Raw genomic sequence first — 19029 nt, 5'->3', positions numbered from 1 at the left:
GCAACTAAATAGAATCAAGGCGATGTACAATTCATTAACAAAATAAATAGGGTAACGAAAATATATACAGTTGAGCGGACGAGTACAGTGCTGTGGGGATGGGAAGGGAGAGGTGGAGGAGCAGAGGGAAAAGGGGAAAATGAGGCTTTAGCTGCGGAGAGGTAAAGGGGGGGTGGCAGAGGGAGTAGAGGGGGAAAAGGAGCTCAGTCTGGGAACGCCTCTTGGAGGAGGTGATTTTTAAGTAAGGTTTTGAAGAGGGAAAGAGAATCAGTTTGGCGGAGGTGAGGAGGGAGGGCGTTCCAGGACCGCGGGAGGACGTGACCCGGGGGTCGACGGCGGGATAGGTGAGACCGAGGGACGGTGAGGAGGTGGGCGGCGGAGGAGCGGAGCGTGCGGGGTGGGCGGTAGAAAGAGAGAAGGGAGGAGAGGTAGGAAGGGGCAAGGTGATGGAGAGCCTTGAAGCCTAGAGTGAGGAGTTTTTGTTTGGAGCGGAGGTCGATAGGCAACCACTGGAGTTGTTTAAGAAGGGGAGTGACATGCCCAGATCGTTTCTGCAGGAAGATGAGCCGGGCAGCGGAGTGAAGAATAGACTGGAGCGGGGCGAGAGAGGAGGAAGGGAGGTCAGAGAGAAGGCTGACACGGTAGTCTAGCCGGGATATAACGAGAACCCGTAATAGTAAGGTAGCCGTTTGGATGGAGAGGAAAGGGCGGATCTTGGCGATATTGTAGAGGTGAAACCAGCAGGTCTCGGTAACGGATAGGATGTGTGGGGTGAACGAGAGGGACGAGTCAAGGATGACACCGAGATTGCGGGCCTGCGGGACGGGAAGGATGGTCGTGCCATCCACGGTGATAGAGAAGTCTGGGAGCGGACCGGGTTTGGGAGGGAAGAAGAGGAGCTCAGTCTTGCTCATGTTGAGTTTTAGGTGGCGGGCCGACATCCAGGTGGAGACGTCCCGGAGGCGGGAGGAGATGCGAGCCCGAAGGGAGGGGGAGAGGACAGGGGCGGAGATGTAGATCTGCGTGTCATCTGCGTAGAGATGGTAGTCAAAGCCGTGAGAGCGGATGAGTTCACCGAGGGAGTGAGTGTAAATGGAGAACAGAAGAGGGCCAAGAACTGACCCTTGAGGAACTCCAACAGTTAAAGGATGGGAGGGGGAGGAGGCTCCAGCGTAGGAGACCGAGAATGATCGGCCAGAGAGGTAAGAGGAGAACCGGGAGAGGACAGAGTCCGTGAAGCCAAGGTGAGATAAGGTATGGAGGAGGAGGGGATGGTCGACAGTGTCAAAGGCAGCAGAGAGGTCAAGGAGGATCAGAATGGAGTAGGAGCCATTGGATTTGGCAAGAAGGAGGTCACGGGTGACCTTAGAGAGAGCAGTCTCGGTAGAGTGGAGGGGACGGAAGCCAGATCGGAGGGGGTCTAGGAGAGAATGGGAGTTAAGGAATTCTAGGCATCGATTGTAGACGACTCGTTCTAGGATTTTGGAAAGGAAGGGTAGTAGGGAGATAGGACGATAACTGGAGGGGGAAGTGGGGTCAAGAGCGGGTTTTTTTAGGATGGGGGAGACGTGGGCATGTTTGAAGGCAGAGGGGAAGGAGCCCTTGGAGATTGAGTGGTTAAAAATAGAAGTTAAGGAAGGGAGGAGGGCAGGGGCGATGGTTTTAAGAAGGTGAGAGGGAATGGGGTCCGAGGCACAGGTGGAGGGGGTGGCACTTGCGAGGAGGGAGGAGATCTCCTCTGAGGATACTGCAGGGAAGGATGGGAAAGTAGGGGAGGGGGTTGTTGGGGGGGAGGGGAGAGGCGGAGGGGTGACTTTGGGGAGCTCAGACCTGATCGTGTTGATTTTCGTGAGGAAATAGGTGGCCAGATCATTAGGGGTGAGAGATGGGGGAGGGGGAGGAACAGGGGGCCTAAGGAGAGAGTTAAAGGTCCGGAACAATCGGCGGGGGTGACGGGCATGGGTGTCGATGAGGGAGGAGAAGAAGCTTTGCCTGGCGGAGGAGAGGGCAGAGTTAAGGCAGGAAAGGATAAAATTTTTGTGTCTGACCCATAGCGACGCTATGGACACATCTCTTCCAGAATGCTCCAAAGTCGTTCTGTTAGTGTATCTCTTGGAAAAATATGGAAATGGTTTATCACTGCCTACTTCTGCGCAGTAAACGAGTCTCTGCCCTCGACTCTCTCCCATGCTGCTGCTGCCCAGCACAGGTGAGTTTTGACTTGTAGCAGGTTGCCTTCCACTCACTAGCCACTGCCGAAGCTAGAAATGGAATGGGTATGCCTCTGCTTGACCCTCCCTCCTGTAGTCGAGACTGGTAGAGAGGGTATTTAAGCATTTACTCAACCACATATCCACCTTTCCGTTCTCTTTTTCCTCCTATCAGTAAATTATTTTGCCTAAACTGTAAATTTCTTGAGGGCAGAGATCGTTTTCTAACTCTGTAGTACTTTTCCAAGCAGTCAGAATGCCTTGCACACAGTATGTGCTCAATAAATACTATTGATGACTTGATTATCTTGTATCTACCCAGCACTTAGCCCGGTGCTCCGCACCTAGTAAGCAATTTATTGAAAGCAGAGGGGTCTAGTGGAAAGAGCATGAGCCTGGGAGTCAGATTACCTGAGTTTTAATCCAGGTTCTGCCCCTTCTTTGCTGTGACCACGGGCAAATTACTTCACTTCTCTGTGCCTCAGTTACCTCATCTATTAAATGGGGATTAAGACTGTGAGTCCTGTGTGTGTTAGGGACTGTGCCCAACCCAATTATCTCGTATCCACTTCACCATTTAGTAGAGTGCCTGGCACATTGTAAACGCTTAACAAGTAGGGAAGCAGCATGGCCTAGTGGATAGAGCATGGAGCTGGGAGTCAGAAGACCTGGGTTCTAATCCTGACTCTGCCAAATTCTTGCTGTGTGAACTTGGCCAAGTCACTTAACTTTTCCGTGCCTCAGTTCTCCTGCTTTTCCTCCTACTTAGACTGTGAGCCCCATGTGGAACAGGGACTGTGCCCTTCCTAGTTAAGTTGTATCTACCCCAGCGCTTAGAACGGTGCTTGACACATAGTAAGCGCTTAACAAATACCACAAAAAAATTAAAAACCTGGTTTGTAGAGGATTATGCATTTGCTTCATCTGAACCTCGATCAGAGAACATTGATCTAAATCACTAGTTGGCAAACCAGAGTACAGATGGGAGATTGGTGACTATCCATGGGTAATCATGGGGCAGGGGAAGCTGGCAACCCAGGGATTTGGCCGTAAATGCAGGGGTCACTGTAAAACTGGTGGTCACAATGGCTCTCGTAATATCCCGGCTAGACTACTGTGCCAGCTTGCTCTCTGATCTCCCTTCCTCCTGTCTCTCCCCACTCCAGTCTATTCTTCACTCCGCTGCCCGGCTCATCTTCCTGCAGAAATGCTCTGGGCATGTCAATCCCCTTCTTAAAAACCTCCAGTGGTTGCCTATCAACCTCCGCACAAAACAAAAACTTCTCACTCTATGCTTCAAGGCTCTCCATCACCTTGCCCTTTCCTACCTCTCCTCCCTTCTCTCTTTCCCCTGCCCACCCCGCACACTCCGCTCCTCTGCCGCCCACCTCCTCACTGTCCCCCATTCTCGCCTATCCCACCGTCGACCCTTGGGCCACGTCCTCCCGTGGTCCTGGAACGCCCTCCCTCCTCACCTCCGCCAATCTCTCTTCCCCTCTTCAAATCCCTACTTAAAGTTCACCTCCTCCAAGAGGCCTTCCCCGACTGAGCTCCCCCTTTTTTCCCTCTGCTCCCTCTACTCCCCCTTCACCTCTCCGCAGCTAAACCTTCTTCTCCCCCCTTTCCCTCTGCTCCTCCCCCCTCCCGTCCCACTCCGTCAGCACTGTACTCGTCCGTTCAACTGTATATATCTTCATCACCCTATTTATTTTGTTTAATGAGAGGTACATCACCCTGATTCTATTTATTTGCCATTGTTTTAATGAGATGTTCTTCCCCTTGACTCTATTTATTGCCATTGTTCTTGTGTGCCTGTCTCCCCGGATTAGACTGTAAGCCCGTCAGTGGGCAGGGATTGTCTCTATCTGTTGCCGAATTGTCCATTCCAAGCGCTTAGTCCAGTGCTCTGCACATAGTAAGCGCTCAATAAATACTATTGAATGAACACCACCTTTGTGCCCATTCCTCTAGGATTTAGGGAATAAAATACAATATTCGGGAATTCAAAGGAGCAAATCCAAGTAGAAATGGGTTTAGACCATTGTTTTTCTGCATTCTCTGGAAGGGGGTGGGGGCGGGGGTGGGGGCGGGAAGTACAGGTCGTTATTCTCCATCCCTCATGATTTGAGTATCTGCAGCCTTGGGACATCCCTGGGGTCGAGGTGTCCCATCAGAGTGAATGGAAGGGTGGGGTGAGGGATTTTAAAGAATGGAACTTCCATCCTTAAATATGCTTGCCTCCAGAGCTGTCTCTCCCACCCTTCCCGGAGGGGTTCCAAATAGCCCCAGGCCCCAAGGTGTGCCCTGCCCCTCCCAGAAACTGGGATTCCCGGAGTTGCCCTTGTGTGGGTCAGTGGGGTGGGAGGGGGAGAGGGGCAACCGGGTGGGGTGCTATTTACTTGAGTGTGCCCTTTCCTGCCCTCTCCTCCCTCGTCTCGTGGAGCAACGGCCCCACGTCCCCCCCGGGTTTTCAAACCCAGGGAAAGGCAGGCTCCCTAAGCCCCCGAGTGACCTGCCTTGGGGATGGATGGCCCGGCCTGCAGCAGCTGGCAGTCCCTTGGCATCTGCCCCTAAGGAGAAGGGCCAGGAGCGCTGTTACATCCCTTGGGAGGACAGCATGTGATAGGAGGTGGCTATCCTCATCGTGGTCTGACGCCACTAACCCTCTCTCTTTTAGCCGCCCGCCTCTGCCAAGCGATGCCCTCAAATGGACTGATGCTTCCCGGGGAGCCAATGCTCGCCTTTCTTCCCTGCCACCGAAAAGACCCCCAGATGCTTAGTCAGAATCCAAACCGATTTGTGGGTGTGGGTGGGAAAGGAGGGGGACGCCTCCTCCTCCTCCCCGATGGGAGAGCTGAAGGTCAGAAGCGACGCAGAAGCCCTTTCCTCCGGCCCTCCTTGATGCCATACCGCCCGATTAATTTAATGATCCGGAGGGCTGGGGAGGCCTCTCTTTTCTCGCTCGCTGATTGTGGAATCTAAAGGGGCACACACATACGCACTGGAGAAGCGTGGGACTCTCTGGAATTGGGGCAGCCCGCGGGGAACGTCCGCGAATCCTGATTAGGGCCTCTTGATTTGATTTGATTTCCCTGACGGTGGGCTGCTGCTGCTGCTGCTGCTGCTGCTGCAGCAAGGCGTGTCCGGGGCTGTGCTCATGTGATGAAGAGAGAGGGGAAAAAGCGGGTGGGGGAGGAGGGAGAGAGGTGATTTTTTTTTTTCCTTTCCTCTTTGGTCCTCCCTCTTTCTCAAAAGGACTTTGCTGAGCGCTGGGCTCCTCCATTCGCCGTCAGGACTGACCCCGAGGAAGGAGGGAGCGCGGGCCTCGGGGAGATCGGGGTCCAGCCGGTCCTTTGGTCCAAGGATTGGGGTGTCCGTCGGTCCACCGGGACCATGGGGGCCGGGAGCTCCGCGGAGCCGAGCGCTGCGGAGGACCAGGACCCCGGGCAGACCACCCTGGCCCACACCCACACCTCCACGCCCGAGGCCGAGCCCACCCCGGACCCCGGGGTCCCCTCCGGACCCGCCGCCGACGCCCAGGTACCACCCCGCGGCCCACGCCCTGCCCCCCGCTCGTCCCCTCATTAAGAAGAATAATAATAATAATAAACCAGTGTCATTAAGGGTCTTTCTTAAACGCCTGCTGGGTGCCCTGTGCTCCGCGCTGGGCTCAGAAGATGAAGCGGTGGGCTGATGATAATAATGTGAGGAGGATGAGAGTACTGCTCGATAATGATGAAGCTAATCAGACTAATGATGATGAAGCGGTGGGCTGATAATATTAGAATGAGGAGGAGGAGGAGGAGGTACTGCTTAAGCGCCTACTAGGTGCCAAGCGCTGGGCTCGTAAGATGAAGCGGCGGGCTGATAATGATACGAGGATGATGAGGATACTGCTTAAGCGCTTGCTAGGCGCCAAGCACTGGGCTCAGCGCTGGGCTAATGAGACTAATAATGATGAAGCGGTGGGCTGATAATATTCTAATGATGATGGTGATGATGAGGGTACTGCTTAAGCGCTTGCTAGGTGCCAAGCGCTGGGCTCAACGCTGGGCTAATAAGGCTAATAATGATGAAGCGGTGGGCTGATAATATTATAAGGATGACGATGAGGTACTGCTTAAGCGCCTACTAGGTGCCAAGCACTGTGCTCAGCGCTGGGCTCATAAGATGAAGCGGTAGGCTGATAATATGAGGATGATGAGGGCATTGCTTAAGCGCTTGCTAGGTGCCAAGCACTGGGCTCAGCGCTGGGCTAGTAAGACTAGTAATGATGAAGGGGTGGGCTAATAATACTAATATAATGGTAATGATGAAGGGGTGAACTAATTATAATAAAATGATGATGGCGATGATGATGAGGGTATTGCTTAAACGCTTACTAGATGATGATGATGATGATGAGGGTATTAAGCGCTTGCTAGATGCCGAGCACTGGGCTCAGCGCTGGGCTAATAAGGCTAATAATGATGAAGCGGTGGGCTGATAATATTATAATGATGATGATGAGGTATTGCTTAAGCGCCTACTAGGTGCCAAACACTGTGCTCATAAGATGAAGCGGTGGGCTGATAATACGAGGATGATGAGGGTACTGCTTAAGCGCTTGCTAGGTGCCAAGCACTGAGCTCAGCGTTGGGCTAGTAAGACTAGTAATGATGAAGGGGCGGGCTAATAATAATATAATGATAATGATGAAGCGGGGGGTTAATAATAATAGAATGATGATGGTGATGATGATGAGGGTATTGCTTAAGCACCTACTAGGTGCCAAGCACTGTGCTCAGCGCTGGGCTAATAAAACTAGTAATGATGAAGGGGTGGGCTAATAATATAACGATAATGATGATGAGGGTATTGCTTAAGCGCTTGGGCTAATAATAATATAATGATGATGGTGAGTGTATTGCTTAAGCGCTTGCTAGACGCCAAACACTGCTCAGCGCTGGGCTAATAATGATATAATAATGATGATGATGTTGATGAGGGTATTGCTTAAGCGCCTACTAGGTGCCAAGCACTGTGCTCAGCGCTGGGCTAATAAAACTAGTAATGATGAAGGGGTGGGCTAATAATATAACGATAATGATGATGAGGGTATTGCTTAAGCGCTTGGGCTAATAATAATATAATGATGATGGTGAGTGTATTGCTTAAGCGCTTGCTAGACGCCAAACACTGCTCAGCGCTGGGCTAATAATGATATAATAATGATGATGATGTTGATGAGGGTATTGCTTAAGCGCTTACTAGGTGCCAAGCACTGTGCTCAGCGCTGGGCTAATAATGATATAATAATGATGATGTTGATGAGGGCTTTGCTTAAGCGCTTACTAGGTGCCAAGCACTGTGCTCAGCGCTGGGCTAATAAGACTAATAATGATGAAACGCTGGGCTAATAATAACAATGATGATGATGGTGTTTGTTAAGCGCTTACTTGGTGCCAAGCACTGTTCTCAGCGCTGGGCTAATAAGAATAATAATAATGATGATGGTGTTTGTTAAGCGCTCGCATGTGCCAAGCACTGTTCTAAGCGCTGGGCTAATAATAATAACGATGATGGTATTTGATAAGCGGTTATTATGTGACAGACACTGTACTAAGCGCTGGGGTGGATACAAGCAAATCGGGGTGGACACAATCTCTGTCCCACGTGGGGCTCCCAGTCTCAATCCCATTTTACAGATGAGGGAACTGAGCCGTAGAGGAAGGGAAACGACTTGCCCAAGGTCACACAGCAGACGAGTGGCGGGAACGGGATTAGAGCCCACGACCTGACTCCCAGGCCCGGGATCTAGCCACCACGCCACGCTGTTCCCCACTATGCCACCCTGCTTCTATGTGCCCAGCACTGTTCTAAGCGCTGAGGTAATAATAATAATAATAACGCTATTTGTTGAACCCTTAGGGGAAGATACAAGGCAATCAGGTGGTCCCACGTGGGGCTAACGGTCATCCCCATTTTACAGATGAGCTAACTGAGGCACAAAGAAGCGAAGCGGTTTGCCCAAGGTCGCACAGCAGACCAGTGGGATTAGAACCCACGTCCTCTGACTCCCAAGCCGGTGCTCTTTCCATTTAGCGTCTCTGCGTGGACGGGGGTGCCCTCCTGGGAAAACTTGGGGTGGGGGGGGGGCATCTAGGAAAAGGTTCAGATGACAAATCTCCGTCATCCAAGCCCCCCACCCTTCTGTGGCCTGTCGGGGCGAGGGGCTTTTCCCTCTCCATCCTGGTCCAGGTCCCTTGAGGGTGGGCCTCTGCGCAACGTTCAGCTCTGCAGTGACCGAGCCCAGCGTCCCTCTCCTTGAACCCGGGACGACCACAGCCACATCCTCCAGCGGCCTTCCTTGGTTTTTCTTTTTTTCAGCCCGAAATCTTGCTCCTCCCCCCACCCCATCCCTTTTTTTCTCCCCCTTCCTCCCCGGGAGATGTGGAAAGAAAAGTGAGCTCGTTGTGGGCAGGGGATGTGTTTGTTGTTATATTGTACTCTCCCAGTGCTGTGCACACAGTGAGCGCTCAGTAAATACGATTGTTGTTATTATTGGTATTAAAGAGAGCCATGTAATAATCATGACATTATTATCGTTATTATAGAAAGCCAGGAAATCCCTTACTTTAGTGGGGGGCTTGACAGGCAGGCTAGGAAAGGGGTGCGATGGGGAGAGGAAGGGGGCTTGCTCCCTATGCCCCCTCCCCTTTCTCCCGGGAATGTCCAGGACTGGATGCGCTGAAAGAGAAGATCTCCCAGACGTTGGTACCCGATCCTCCTGATGCAGAGGATGCCTGCGGTGCCAGCAGTTTTCTCTCTCTCTCAGGAAGAATCTGTGCCTTCGGGACGCTTCCAGAGGGAAAGGTTTTCCCGAATGGACCGGGCCCATTCCTTGTCCAGGATCTCACTGTCCCTGGGGCCCGTCGGATAAATGAAGAGCCGCCTGGAAACTCTCAAGGGATGAGGGTTCGTCTGGACTTTCTGGGAGAGAACTTTGGTGGAGACGCCTCAAGTTGGCTATGTCCCTGAATTACTACAGGAAAAAATGGGATGAAATACCACCGGGGGAGCTGAGGCTTTTAACTAAATATTGTCAGTGCGTGTGGATAGATGTGCAAAGAACCAGTTATCTTTTTTCTAGTTGGATGCACACTAGTGGGAGATAAACAGATTGTCCTTAGCCTGGAGGTCCTTGAGGGGGAGGAGGATACTTTTTAGAATATTCTGATCACTAATTAAGATTTTCCCATTCAACCATTCATTTTCATAGGGGGGAAGAAGCTAGTTTTATCCTTTTCAAAAGCTTCAGAATTTTTTAAAACGCAAAGACGCAGGGATCAGATCTGGAACGTGAAGGACTTTGGGGGCAAAATCCATAATGTCAGTTGAGTCGGCGTGCTAACCTAAGTACTCGTTGAATATTCTCTGAACTTCACAAGTTTTTACTTGAAGCTAGAATTTTCCAAGGTGGCTGTCCTCTTAAAGTTTGACGGCTTGTTGAAAGCTTCCCTAATAGTTTGAAGAAATTCTAGCAACGAAACACTAGTAGCATTTGGCAATAATAAGAAGTCGAATTGGTGAGGCAAAGTAGGGTCATTTGTATTCGTTAGTAATTTTCTAATTATCAGTTTGGGATACCTAATAATAGGTTATTGGAGTTCAGGCAGATATTTGCATGAATAAAGGTAAACAAAGATCACTACAAAGACAGTAACTGTAGTGATCTGGAAGCATCTTTTTTTTTTTTAATAAAATAGGAGAGTAAGTATACAGTAGTTGGTTTTCATTTGGAAAGATGATACTCATGAGGTCAAATCATCACATTTTTAATGTATGCATTATCTTTAATGTTGTGGAGCTTAAAGTATTGTGACTAGCCAAGTGATCATAATGATAGAAGTAATTTAAGGTATACATGGCAAAATGTGGCCTTGAAAATATGATTTTATTCCGATTAAAATTCTAGAGGAAAATAATCTGAACCTGCAATTCAATTTATTTATAATTAATAATAATAATAATGTTGGTATTTGTTAAGCGCTTACTATGTGCCGAGCACTGTTCTAAGTGCTGGGGTAGACATAGGGGAATCAGGTTGTCCCACGTGGGGCTCACAGTCTTAATCCCCATTTTACAGATGAGGGAACTGAGGCACAGAGAAGTTAAGTGACTTGCCCAAAGTCACACAGCTGACAAGTGGCAGAGCTGGGATTCGAACTCATGAGCCCTGACTTCAAAGCCCATGCTCTTTCCACTGAGCCACACTGCTTCTCATAATTGAATCTCTTATGTGTGCAAGCAGCAGTCTTCCAATATTTGTTATGGAGGACTCATGGATTCTCTCTGGGTTGGATGCCTCTCAATTTAGAGGGCTCTTCCCATTCTCCCATTCTTTGGATTTGCAGATTCAATAGTATTTATTGAGTGCTTACTATGTGCAGAGCACTGGACTAAGCACTTGAATCTATTTCCAATTTTGTCTATCCAAGTTTCTTCCTTCCCAGTCACAGTTCCTTTGCAGCATGGCTCAGTGGAAAGAGCACGGGCTTGAGAGTCAGAGGTTATGGGTTCTAATCCCAGCTCCGCCACTTAGCTGTGTGACTTTGGGCAGGTCACTTAACTTCTCTGGGCTCAGTTACCTCATCTCCAAAATGGGGATTAAGATTGTGAGCCCCACGTGGGACAACCTGATTGCCTTGTATCTCCCCCAGCACTTAGAACAGTGCTTTGCACATAGTAAGCACTTGACAAATACCATCATCATTATTATTACTCTACATCTCCAAGTCCACCTCTTTTCATCCACATATATAGTGCTTCTCAAAAATAGAACTGATAACTTCTGTCCTTCTGCCCTTCCCTTCAGATCATCCTCTTCAAGGACTGGTCTAGCCATTTCCTTGTGACCTATTTACTGGTCTTTCTTTTTCTCTTTTCCCCCCTCCCTCCTCTCCAGTACCATCTGCTGCAGAAAACAGCAATATAATTAGCCATAGCATCCAGCTATCAATTTGAAGAGTTAAATTGATCTTTCTTTCATATCTTTGTGGGGAGGGGTGCAAGATGGGGGTAGGGCGTGGGGGGAGAAGATCACACATACCCCGCCAACTAGTTAGTTGTGGTATTTATTAATTGCTTACTCTTATTAAGCATTGGGGCAAGCCCTGGGATGAATACAAGACAAACAGGTAGTAAGATTTATTGCTGTTACAAAACATTGAAGACAGTGTTCAAAAGGAATTCCAAATAGAAAATCGAGTGGTAAGTCACATAAAGGGACTTTACCCTTTAGGATTCTAGTTTTGCACAGGGAAGTCAACTTTCTACACCAGACATTTGGCTCATTAGCACCTCTATATGAAGGTGATCTGGGATAGCTCAAGCCAAGCATTCATGATCTAGCTTTAATAAAAATCCACCTTCAAGGAGAAGGTTGACACTATTAGCTAAAATGAGGATGATCTGTGAATTTCATTTATACCTCAGTCATGTTTTAGCCAGATAATTGAGATTTGAACATATTGACAATGAGATGGATTCTGCAAACGGAGATGATTTCAACCTGGGGGCAAATTAATTCTGAATGTTCCCTTTGATAAAAGAATGTCATAGATTGAATTTAAAATTAATTACACTGATATTTATGGAGTGATCTGCTGATGCCTAGGGAAGAAAGGTATGCATGTTGCCTGCACTTTATCTTCTAAACGGAAGAATGATCTTTTTTTAAAAAAATAAGCTCAGTTAGAGGTTTACCTTTATTCATGCAAATACCTGCCTGAACTTCATATAATAATAATAATAATAATAATGTTGGTATTTGTTAAGCGCTTACTATGTGCAGAGCACTGTTCTAAGCGCTGGGGTAGATACAGGGTAATCAGGTTGTCCCACGTGAGGCTCACAATTAATCCCCATTTTCCAGATGAGGTAACTGAGGCACAGAGAAGTGAAGTGACTTGCCCACAGTCACACAGCTGACAAGTGGCAGAGCTGGGAGTCAAACCCATGACCTCTGACTCCGAAGCCCAGGCTCTTTCCACTGAGCCACGTTGCTTCTCTAATCTATTAGGTATCCCAAATTGATGATTAGAAAATGAAAAACAAATACAAATGACCCTACTTTGCCTCTTATCATTTCCAGCTGTTGAAGTAGCAGTGAAGGAAAACCACTGAGATACCTTTTTGATTCCCAGGATAGATGAAATGCTATTTGTGGTATTGAGATAGATTTGCATGTTGCTTACTGCATAAAATGAATTGATTCCCCATGTGCTCAGAATAATTGCAAATTAACATTTACATTTGTCTTGTTCATTCATTCATTCAATCTTATTTATTGAGCATTTACTGTGTGCAGAGCACTGTATTAAGTGCTTGGGAGCCTAAAGTACAACAATAAACAGACACATTTGACTAAGTACTATTGATTTCGTAGACTGTACCTATAATTTTTTGTCATTTTCACTTCCAAACAGTCTAGCAAGCTATGGGAGTAAGACTAAATTAAGAACATCAAATGACTATTCTGGTTGTTGAACCGTACTGGTTCATTGTGCAGTGATACTCAAGTTTTACCTCTAACCAATTTGAGTTGGCTTAAGGGGGGAAAAAAAGGAATACCCATATATAGTACTTTAGCTCTCTTGGTTGCATCAGTTTATCTTACAAATATAGACAGAGCATTTTAATGCATTTTCCCATATTCTCATTTCCCATATTCTCGTCCTATCTCCCTACTACCCTTCCTTTCCAAAATCCTAGAACGAGTCGTCTACAATCGATGCCTAGAATTCCTTAACTCCCATTCTCTCCTAGACCCCCTCCAATCTGGCTTCCGTCCCCTCCACTCTACCGAGACTGCTCTCTCTAAGGTCACCCGTGACCTCCTTCTTGCCAAATCCAATGGCTCCTACTCCATTCTGATCCTCCTTGACCTCTCTGCTGCCTTTGACACTGTCGACCATCCCCTCCTCCTCCATACCATATCTCACCTTGGCTTCACGGACTCTGTCCTCTCCTGGTTCTCCTCTTACCTCTCTGGCCGATCATTCTCGGTCTCCTACGCTGGAGCCTCCTCCCCCTCCCATCCTTTAACTGTTGGAGTTCCTCAAGGGTCAGTTCTTGGCCCTCTTCTGTTCTCCATTTACACTCACTCCCTCGGTGAACTCATCCGCTCTCACGGCTTTGACTACCATCTCTACGCAGATGACACGCAGATCTACATCTCCGCCCCTGTCCTCTCCCCCTCCCTTCAGGCTCGCATCTCCTCCCGCCTCCGGGACGTCTCCACCTGGATGTCGGCCCGCCACCTAAAACTCAACATGAGCAAGACTGAGCTCCTCATCTTCCCTCCCAAACCCGGTCCTCTCCCAGACTTCTCCATCACCGTGGATGGCACGACCATCCTTCCCGTCCCGCAGGCCCGCAATCTCGGTGTCATCCTTGACTCGTCCCTCTCGTTCACCCCACACATCCTATCCGTTACCGAGACCTGCCGGTTTCACCTCTACAATATCGCCAAGATCCGCCCTTTCCTCTCCACCCAAACGGCTACCTTACTATTACGGGCTCTCGTTATATCCCGGCTAGACTACTGTGTCAGCCTTCTCTCTGACCTCCCTTCCTCCTCTCTCGCCCCGCTCCGGTCTATTCTTCACTCCGCTGCCCGGCTCATCTTCCTGCAGAAACGATCTGGGCATGTCACTCCCCTTCTTAAACAACTCCAGTGGTTGCCTATCGACCTCCGCTCCAAACAAAAACTCCTCACTCTAGGCTTCGAGGCTCTCCATCACCTTGCCCCTTCCTACCTCTCCTCCCTTCTCTCTTTCTACCGCCCACCCCGCACGCTCCGCTCCTCTGCCGCCCACCTCCTCGCCGTCCCTCGGTCTCGCCTATCCCGCCGTCGACCCCTGGGTCACGTCCTCCCGCGGTCCTGGAACGCCCTCCCTCCTCACCTCCGCCAAACTGATTCTCTTTCCCTCTTCAAAACCCTACTTAAAAATCACCTCCTCCAAGAGGCGTTCCCAGACTGAGCTCCTCGTCCCCCTCTACTCCCTCTGCCATCCCCCCTTTACCTCTCCGCAGCTAAAGCCTCATTTTCCCCTTTTCCCTCTGCTCCTCCACCTCTCCCTTCCCATCCCCACAGCACTGTACTCGTCCGCTCAACTGTATATATTTTCGTTACCCTATTTATTTTGTTAATGAATTGTACATCGCCTTGATTCTATTTAGTTGCCATTGTTTTTACGAGATGTTCTTCCCCTTGACGCTGTTTAGTGCCATTGTTCTCGTCTGTCCGTCTCCCCCGATTAGACTGTAAGCCCGTCAAACGGCAGGGACTGTCTCTATCTGTTGCCGACTTGTTCATCCCAAGCGCTTAGTACAGTGCTCTGCACATAGTAAGCGCTCAATAAATACTATTGAATGAATGAATGAATGAATATTCTGCAAACTTTATAGAAAAGCCAGGAAATCAGTGAATCATATTTTGGGGGGCACTTACTATGTGACAGCATCGTACTAAGCACTTGGGAGTGGGAGAGTCCATATCACAGCATTGATCGACACATTCCCTGCTCACAACAAGCTTACAGTCTAGAGGAGCTTAGAGGAATTTCCTTCAAAGTTGTTTTTTTTTCTTAGCCAACCCCCCATACGCCAGCATCACACACCACTCTTTTTGAAGTGGCCTCTTAGTTGGCCCAATCAATCAATCATATTTATTGAGCACTTACTGTGTGCAGAACACTGTACTAAGCACTTGGGAAAGTACAATATAGCAGAGTTGGTAGATACGTTCCCTGCCCAGCATGGCTCAGTGGAAAGAGCCTGGGCTTTGGAGTCAGAGGTCATGGGTTCAAATCCCGGCTCTGCCACTTGTCAGCTGTGTGACTGTGGGCAAGTCACTTCACTACCCTGGGCCTCAGTTATCTCATCTGGAAAATGGGGATTAAGACTGTGAGCCCCACGTGGGACAAACTGATTCCCTTGTGTCTACCCCAGCACTTAGAACAGTGCTCTGCACATAGTGTTTAACAAATACCAACATTATTAATGACTTTACAGTCCAGAGCACCACAAGCCAGCCACTCAATGACTAGCATTGAGAAGCAGCGTGGCTCAGTGGAAAGAGCACGGGCTTTGGAGTCAGGGCTCATGAGTTCGAATCCCAGCTCTGCCACTTGTCGGCTGTGTGACTGTGGGCAAGTCACTTAACTTCTCTGTGCCTCAGTTCCCTCATCTGTAAAATGGGGATTAAGACTGTGAGCCCCACGTGGGACAACCTGATTCCCCTATGTCTATCCCAGCGCTTAGAACAGTGCTCGGCACATAGTAAGCGCTTAACAAATACCAACATTATTATTATTACTAGCAGTAATCAATTTCCAGCTTTTTCAAACTCAGACATGGTAATGAGCAAGAAAATAATTAAATCCCAAATAATAGCAATTTAATTATTTGATTAACTCTCATGAAATTAAAGAACAGTTGAACTGTTATCAAGTTTTTGATCTTTTAAAAGTTCTTTATTAATTTATCAACTATAAGCTATTGGTCTTAAAGTGACTTTCAATCACTGGGAAAAATTAATCATTTGTGAGGATTTGACAATTCCTGTAAAGATTAATGGGAAAGATGTCAGCCATGCTAATCATATCCAGACTAGACTGATAAACTCAGAAAATGTGAGTTAGACAAAGCAGGGGTTTTTGTTCTCCCATGGCCTCAAGGTTTTCTGGCTTTGAGTTGGACACCTTGGAGTTTTGGTTTTCCAGAGAGACCTCGAGTCCAGATTGTAGTGGCCATGGCTAATTCACCTCTGGTGCATTTCGAGTTCACCTAGACCAAGTTGGAGCAGTGGCAGCACCAGCTGTCTCACGATTCTAGGAAGGAAAGTTAAGAGAATAGAATAATCATAATTGAAGTATTAGGTCAGAGACAGTCCTTGTCCCACACGGGGATCACAGTCCACGTAGGAGGGAGAACAAGAATTGAATCTTCATTTTTCAAGGACACTAATATCCAGAGAAGTTAACTTGCCCAAGGTCACCCAGCAGACAAGTAACAGACTCCCAGGCTCATGCTCTTTCCACTGGGCCTCGCTGATTCTCACAGAATGAACTATAGGGCACAAAGGATTGGAGGGGCTAAGTCTTCTACAGGAGTTTGGTTGTTTCTTAAAATTAATTGCTTTAGGTTTTCCCTAAATTTTACTTCTTTAGCATATGAAAATATATGTAACACTTATCTCCTTCTCAGAAGTAGCAGTCTACTGACTTCATCAACACCAATTGTTCCTGAATTCTTATCCCCCATAGCTTTATTTTTAAAGTACTTGAGCAATCAGCTATCAGACTGTGCAAACTTGCCTATCATAGTTAAAGATAACGCCTTGGGAGTGACATCTCTAGCTTCAAACATACTCTTCCCCTTACTAAAAAAAGTCAGTTTCAAAAAAGTACCCAGTTATTTTTTAGACTCTACTGCTACAGAACTCTTCTTTGTAATCATATTTCTAGCCATCAGCAGCAATCAATCAGTATGGTGTTTACTGACCACTTACTATGTGCCGAGCACTGTACTAAGCGCTTGGGAGAGTTCAATATACCAGAGTTGATAGACACATTCCCTGTCCGCAGCACGTAGTACTTCTGAAGTGTCTGCAGAAGCACACTACTCTGCAGACCACAAGCAGTGTGGCTTGGTGGATAGAGCTCGGGCCTGGGCGTCAGAAGGTCATGGATTTTAATCCCGATTTTGCCATGTCTGCTGTGTGACCTTGGGCGACTCATATCACTTCTCTGAGCCTCAGTTACCTCATCTGTAAAATGGGGATTAAGAGTGTGAGCCCTATGTGGGACACTGTGTCTAACCTGACATTCAAATCTACCACAGCACTTAGAACAATGTTTGGCACATAGTAAGCACTTAACAACTACCATAATTATTACCCCTTGCCCTCTAGATGAGAATTCAAAGTTGAGGGTTTTTTAAAAAGTTTGTAGTTTATTGTATTATGGTCCAAGCCTCCCTACTCTGCCCCATTCTCACAAAAATGTATGTCTTTACTGGGTGGAGCTGATCTCTTAAAAGGATAGGAGTTCAAAGCAATAGAAACCATAGGTAATGTTTGTCTCTTCACCAATAAATTAAAAGCCTTTAAAACAGAATGACCCTCTTACCTGTATTCCCTCATTCATGATAAATATTTACCTAATTCTTGCTTGGTCCTAGGTGAGTTCTCTCCTGTATTTGCTGTGTAAATACACTAGCATAAGTACCTGTATTTTATAATTTACAAAGGGGTAGTTTAAGTTCCTCTCCCCAAATACTACTTAAATGGATGATCTACTATTATATGCAAAAATTTGAATTACAAAAGCACAGGATGAGGAGATCAGCCTCTGAGTCATCCTTGGGCAAATGCTTTGAGTATTGTATGGGAGACTTCTAATTACTGAGCCCTGCCCTTCCCACTAGTTTTGGGAAGAGTTGGTAGAACCAGAATAAAATCTACTCTGGGATTAGTGATTTCTGGCGAATCAGCAGCACAAGACTGGACATTGGCCCAGCGCCTTTGGCCCTTGAGCTCATCTGAGATTGGGAGGGAGAGGAATATGTGAGGGGCAAACATCCTACACAATAGTCAGGAATCTCAGCATGAAGGGCAAACATGACTGCATGTTCACTAGAGGCCAACCTGAAACTGGAGCTTTCCTTAATCAAACTAGAAACTCTTAATTCTGGAAATCTATAGGCAGAGAGATGGCAACCCTACACAGGATTCACTGACCTGGAATGGAGAGAAAGTGTGAGACCTAAGGGTAAACATGAGCTGAGAATCTCCTTTTTAACAGGGGACGCTCCCCAGGTTAAGTCTCAGTCCCATTTTATATTCTCTAGGGGAGTGGGGGCCGGGGGTGTGGGGGGTGTGGGGGAGCTTATCCAGTCAGCCTCAATGATCAGCATTTTGTACTTGGCTCTCATTTATATTTCCAGCCGTGACCTCTCTCCCTAGTCCCATATTTCCTTCCTTGTGCCTTTATTTTTCTCCCATTGAAATTATAAGCCCCCCGTGGCCAGTGACCTTGTCTAAATTACTGTTTGTGAATTTTCCTCCAGCACTGACAAAATACTTGGCATAAATTAAATGCATAAGTGAATGTCTTTTCCCCCTTGCTTTAGATATCTCATTTTTGAAGTCCCAAACGCACCTTAAAATTAGCACAATTAAAAATAACTTCAGGATCTTTCCTCCTAAAACTTTCCCATCATTCTCTGTATCACCCAGAAAGCAATAGTTAGCTCCACCATTACAGAGAAATCACTGACAAGACTTGGTGATGGACTGGATGTGAATGATGAGGGAAAGTCCTGTTCTATCAATCCTTTCTTAATAATGTTTCATGGATCCACCCATTCTATTTCCACAGCCACTACCCTGGTTTAGGGCACACTTTGTTGGTGTTATTATAATAGCCTCTCTTCCGCTTTCCCCTGTCTCCTCATTTGCCCACTCCCTCTGTCTAACAGCCAGGAGCTAGAATTGACTTCAAGGATTGTTCATTTTGAGCATGGGGAGTGGAATTAGGCCACTGGCAAAGAGGATGGTGCATACAGGATGGGACTTTGAGAGAATAAGGGAGGAAGAGAAGAAAATGGAAGGGAGAAAGGGAAATTAAGCCTATCATTGGGCAGGGATTGTCTCTGTTGCCGCATTGTAGATTCCAAGCGCTTAGTACAGTGCTCTGCACAGAGTAAGCGCTCAATAAATACTACTGAATGAATTAATTAATAAACTGGAAGAGGCAGGAGTAGTAAATCG

The 19029-nt window shown here is 47.6% G+C and overlaps 1 protein-coding gene across 1 annotated transcript in view; it reads left to right on the top strand.

The window, feature by feature from the left end:
• The first annotated feature begins 5429 nt into the window (after window positions 1-5429).
• Window positions 5430-19029, top strand: part of AKAP12 (A-kinase anchoring protein 12) — a 130047-nt gene continuing 116447 nt past the window's right edge. The window contains exon 1 of the mRNA XM_029048158.1: window positions 5430-5750. Coding sequence (XP_028903991.1) covers window positions 5604-5750 — 147 coding nt within the window. The 5' untranslated portion in view covers window positions 5430-5603. The remainder of the gene's footprint in view (window positions 5751-19029) is intronic.

The sequence above is a fragment of the Ornithorhynchus anatinus genome, chromosome 2 (genome assembly GCF_004115215.2).
Source record: "Ornithorhynchus anatinus isolate Pmale09 chromosome 2, mOrnAna1.pri.v4, whole genome shotgun sequence".
NCBI classification, from domain to species: Eukaryota; Metazoa; Chordata; class Mammalia; order Monotremata; family Ornithorhynchidae; genus Ornithorhynchus; species Ornithorhynchus anatinus.
The sequence above is the reverse complement of the archived record's forward strand: the minus strand, read 5'-3'. Positions and strand labels throughout refer to the sequence as shown.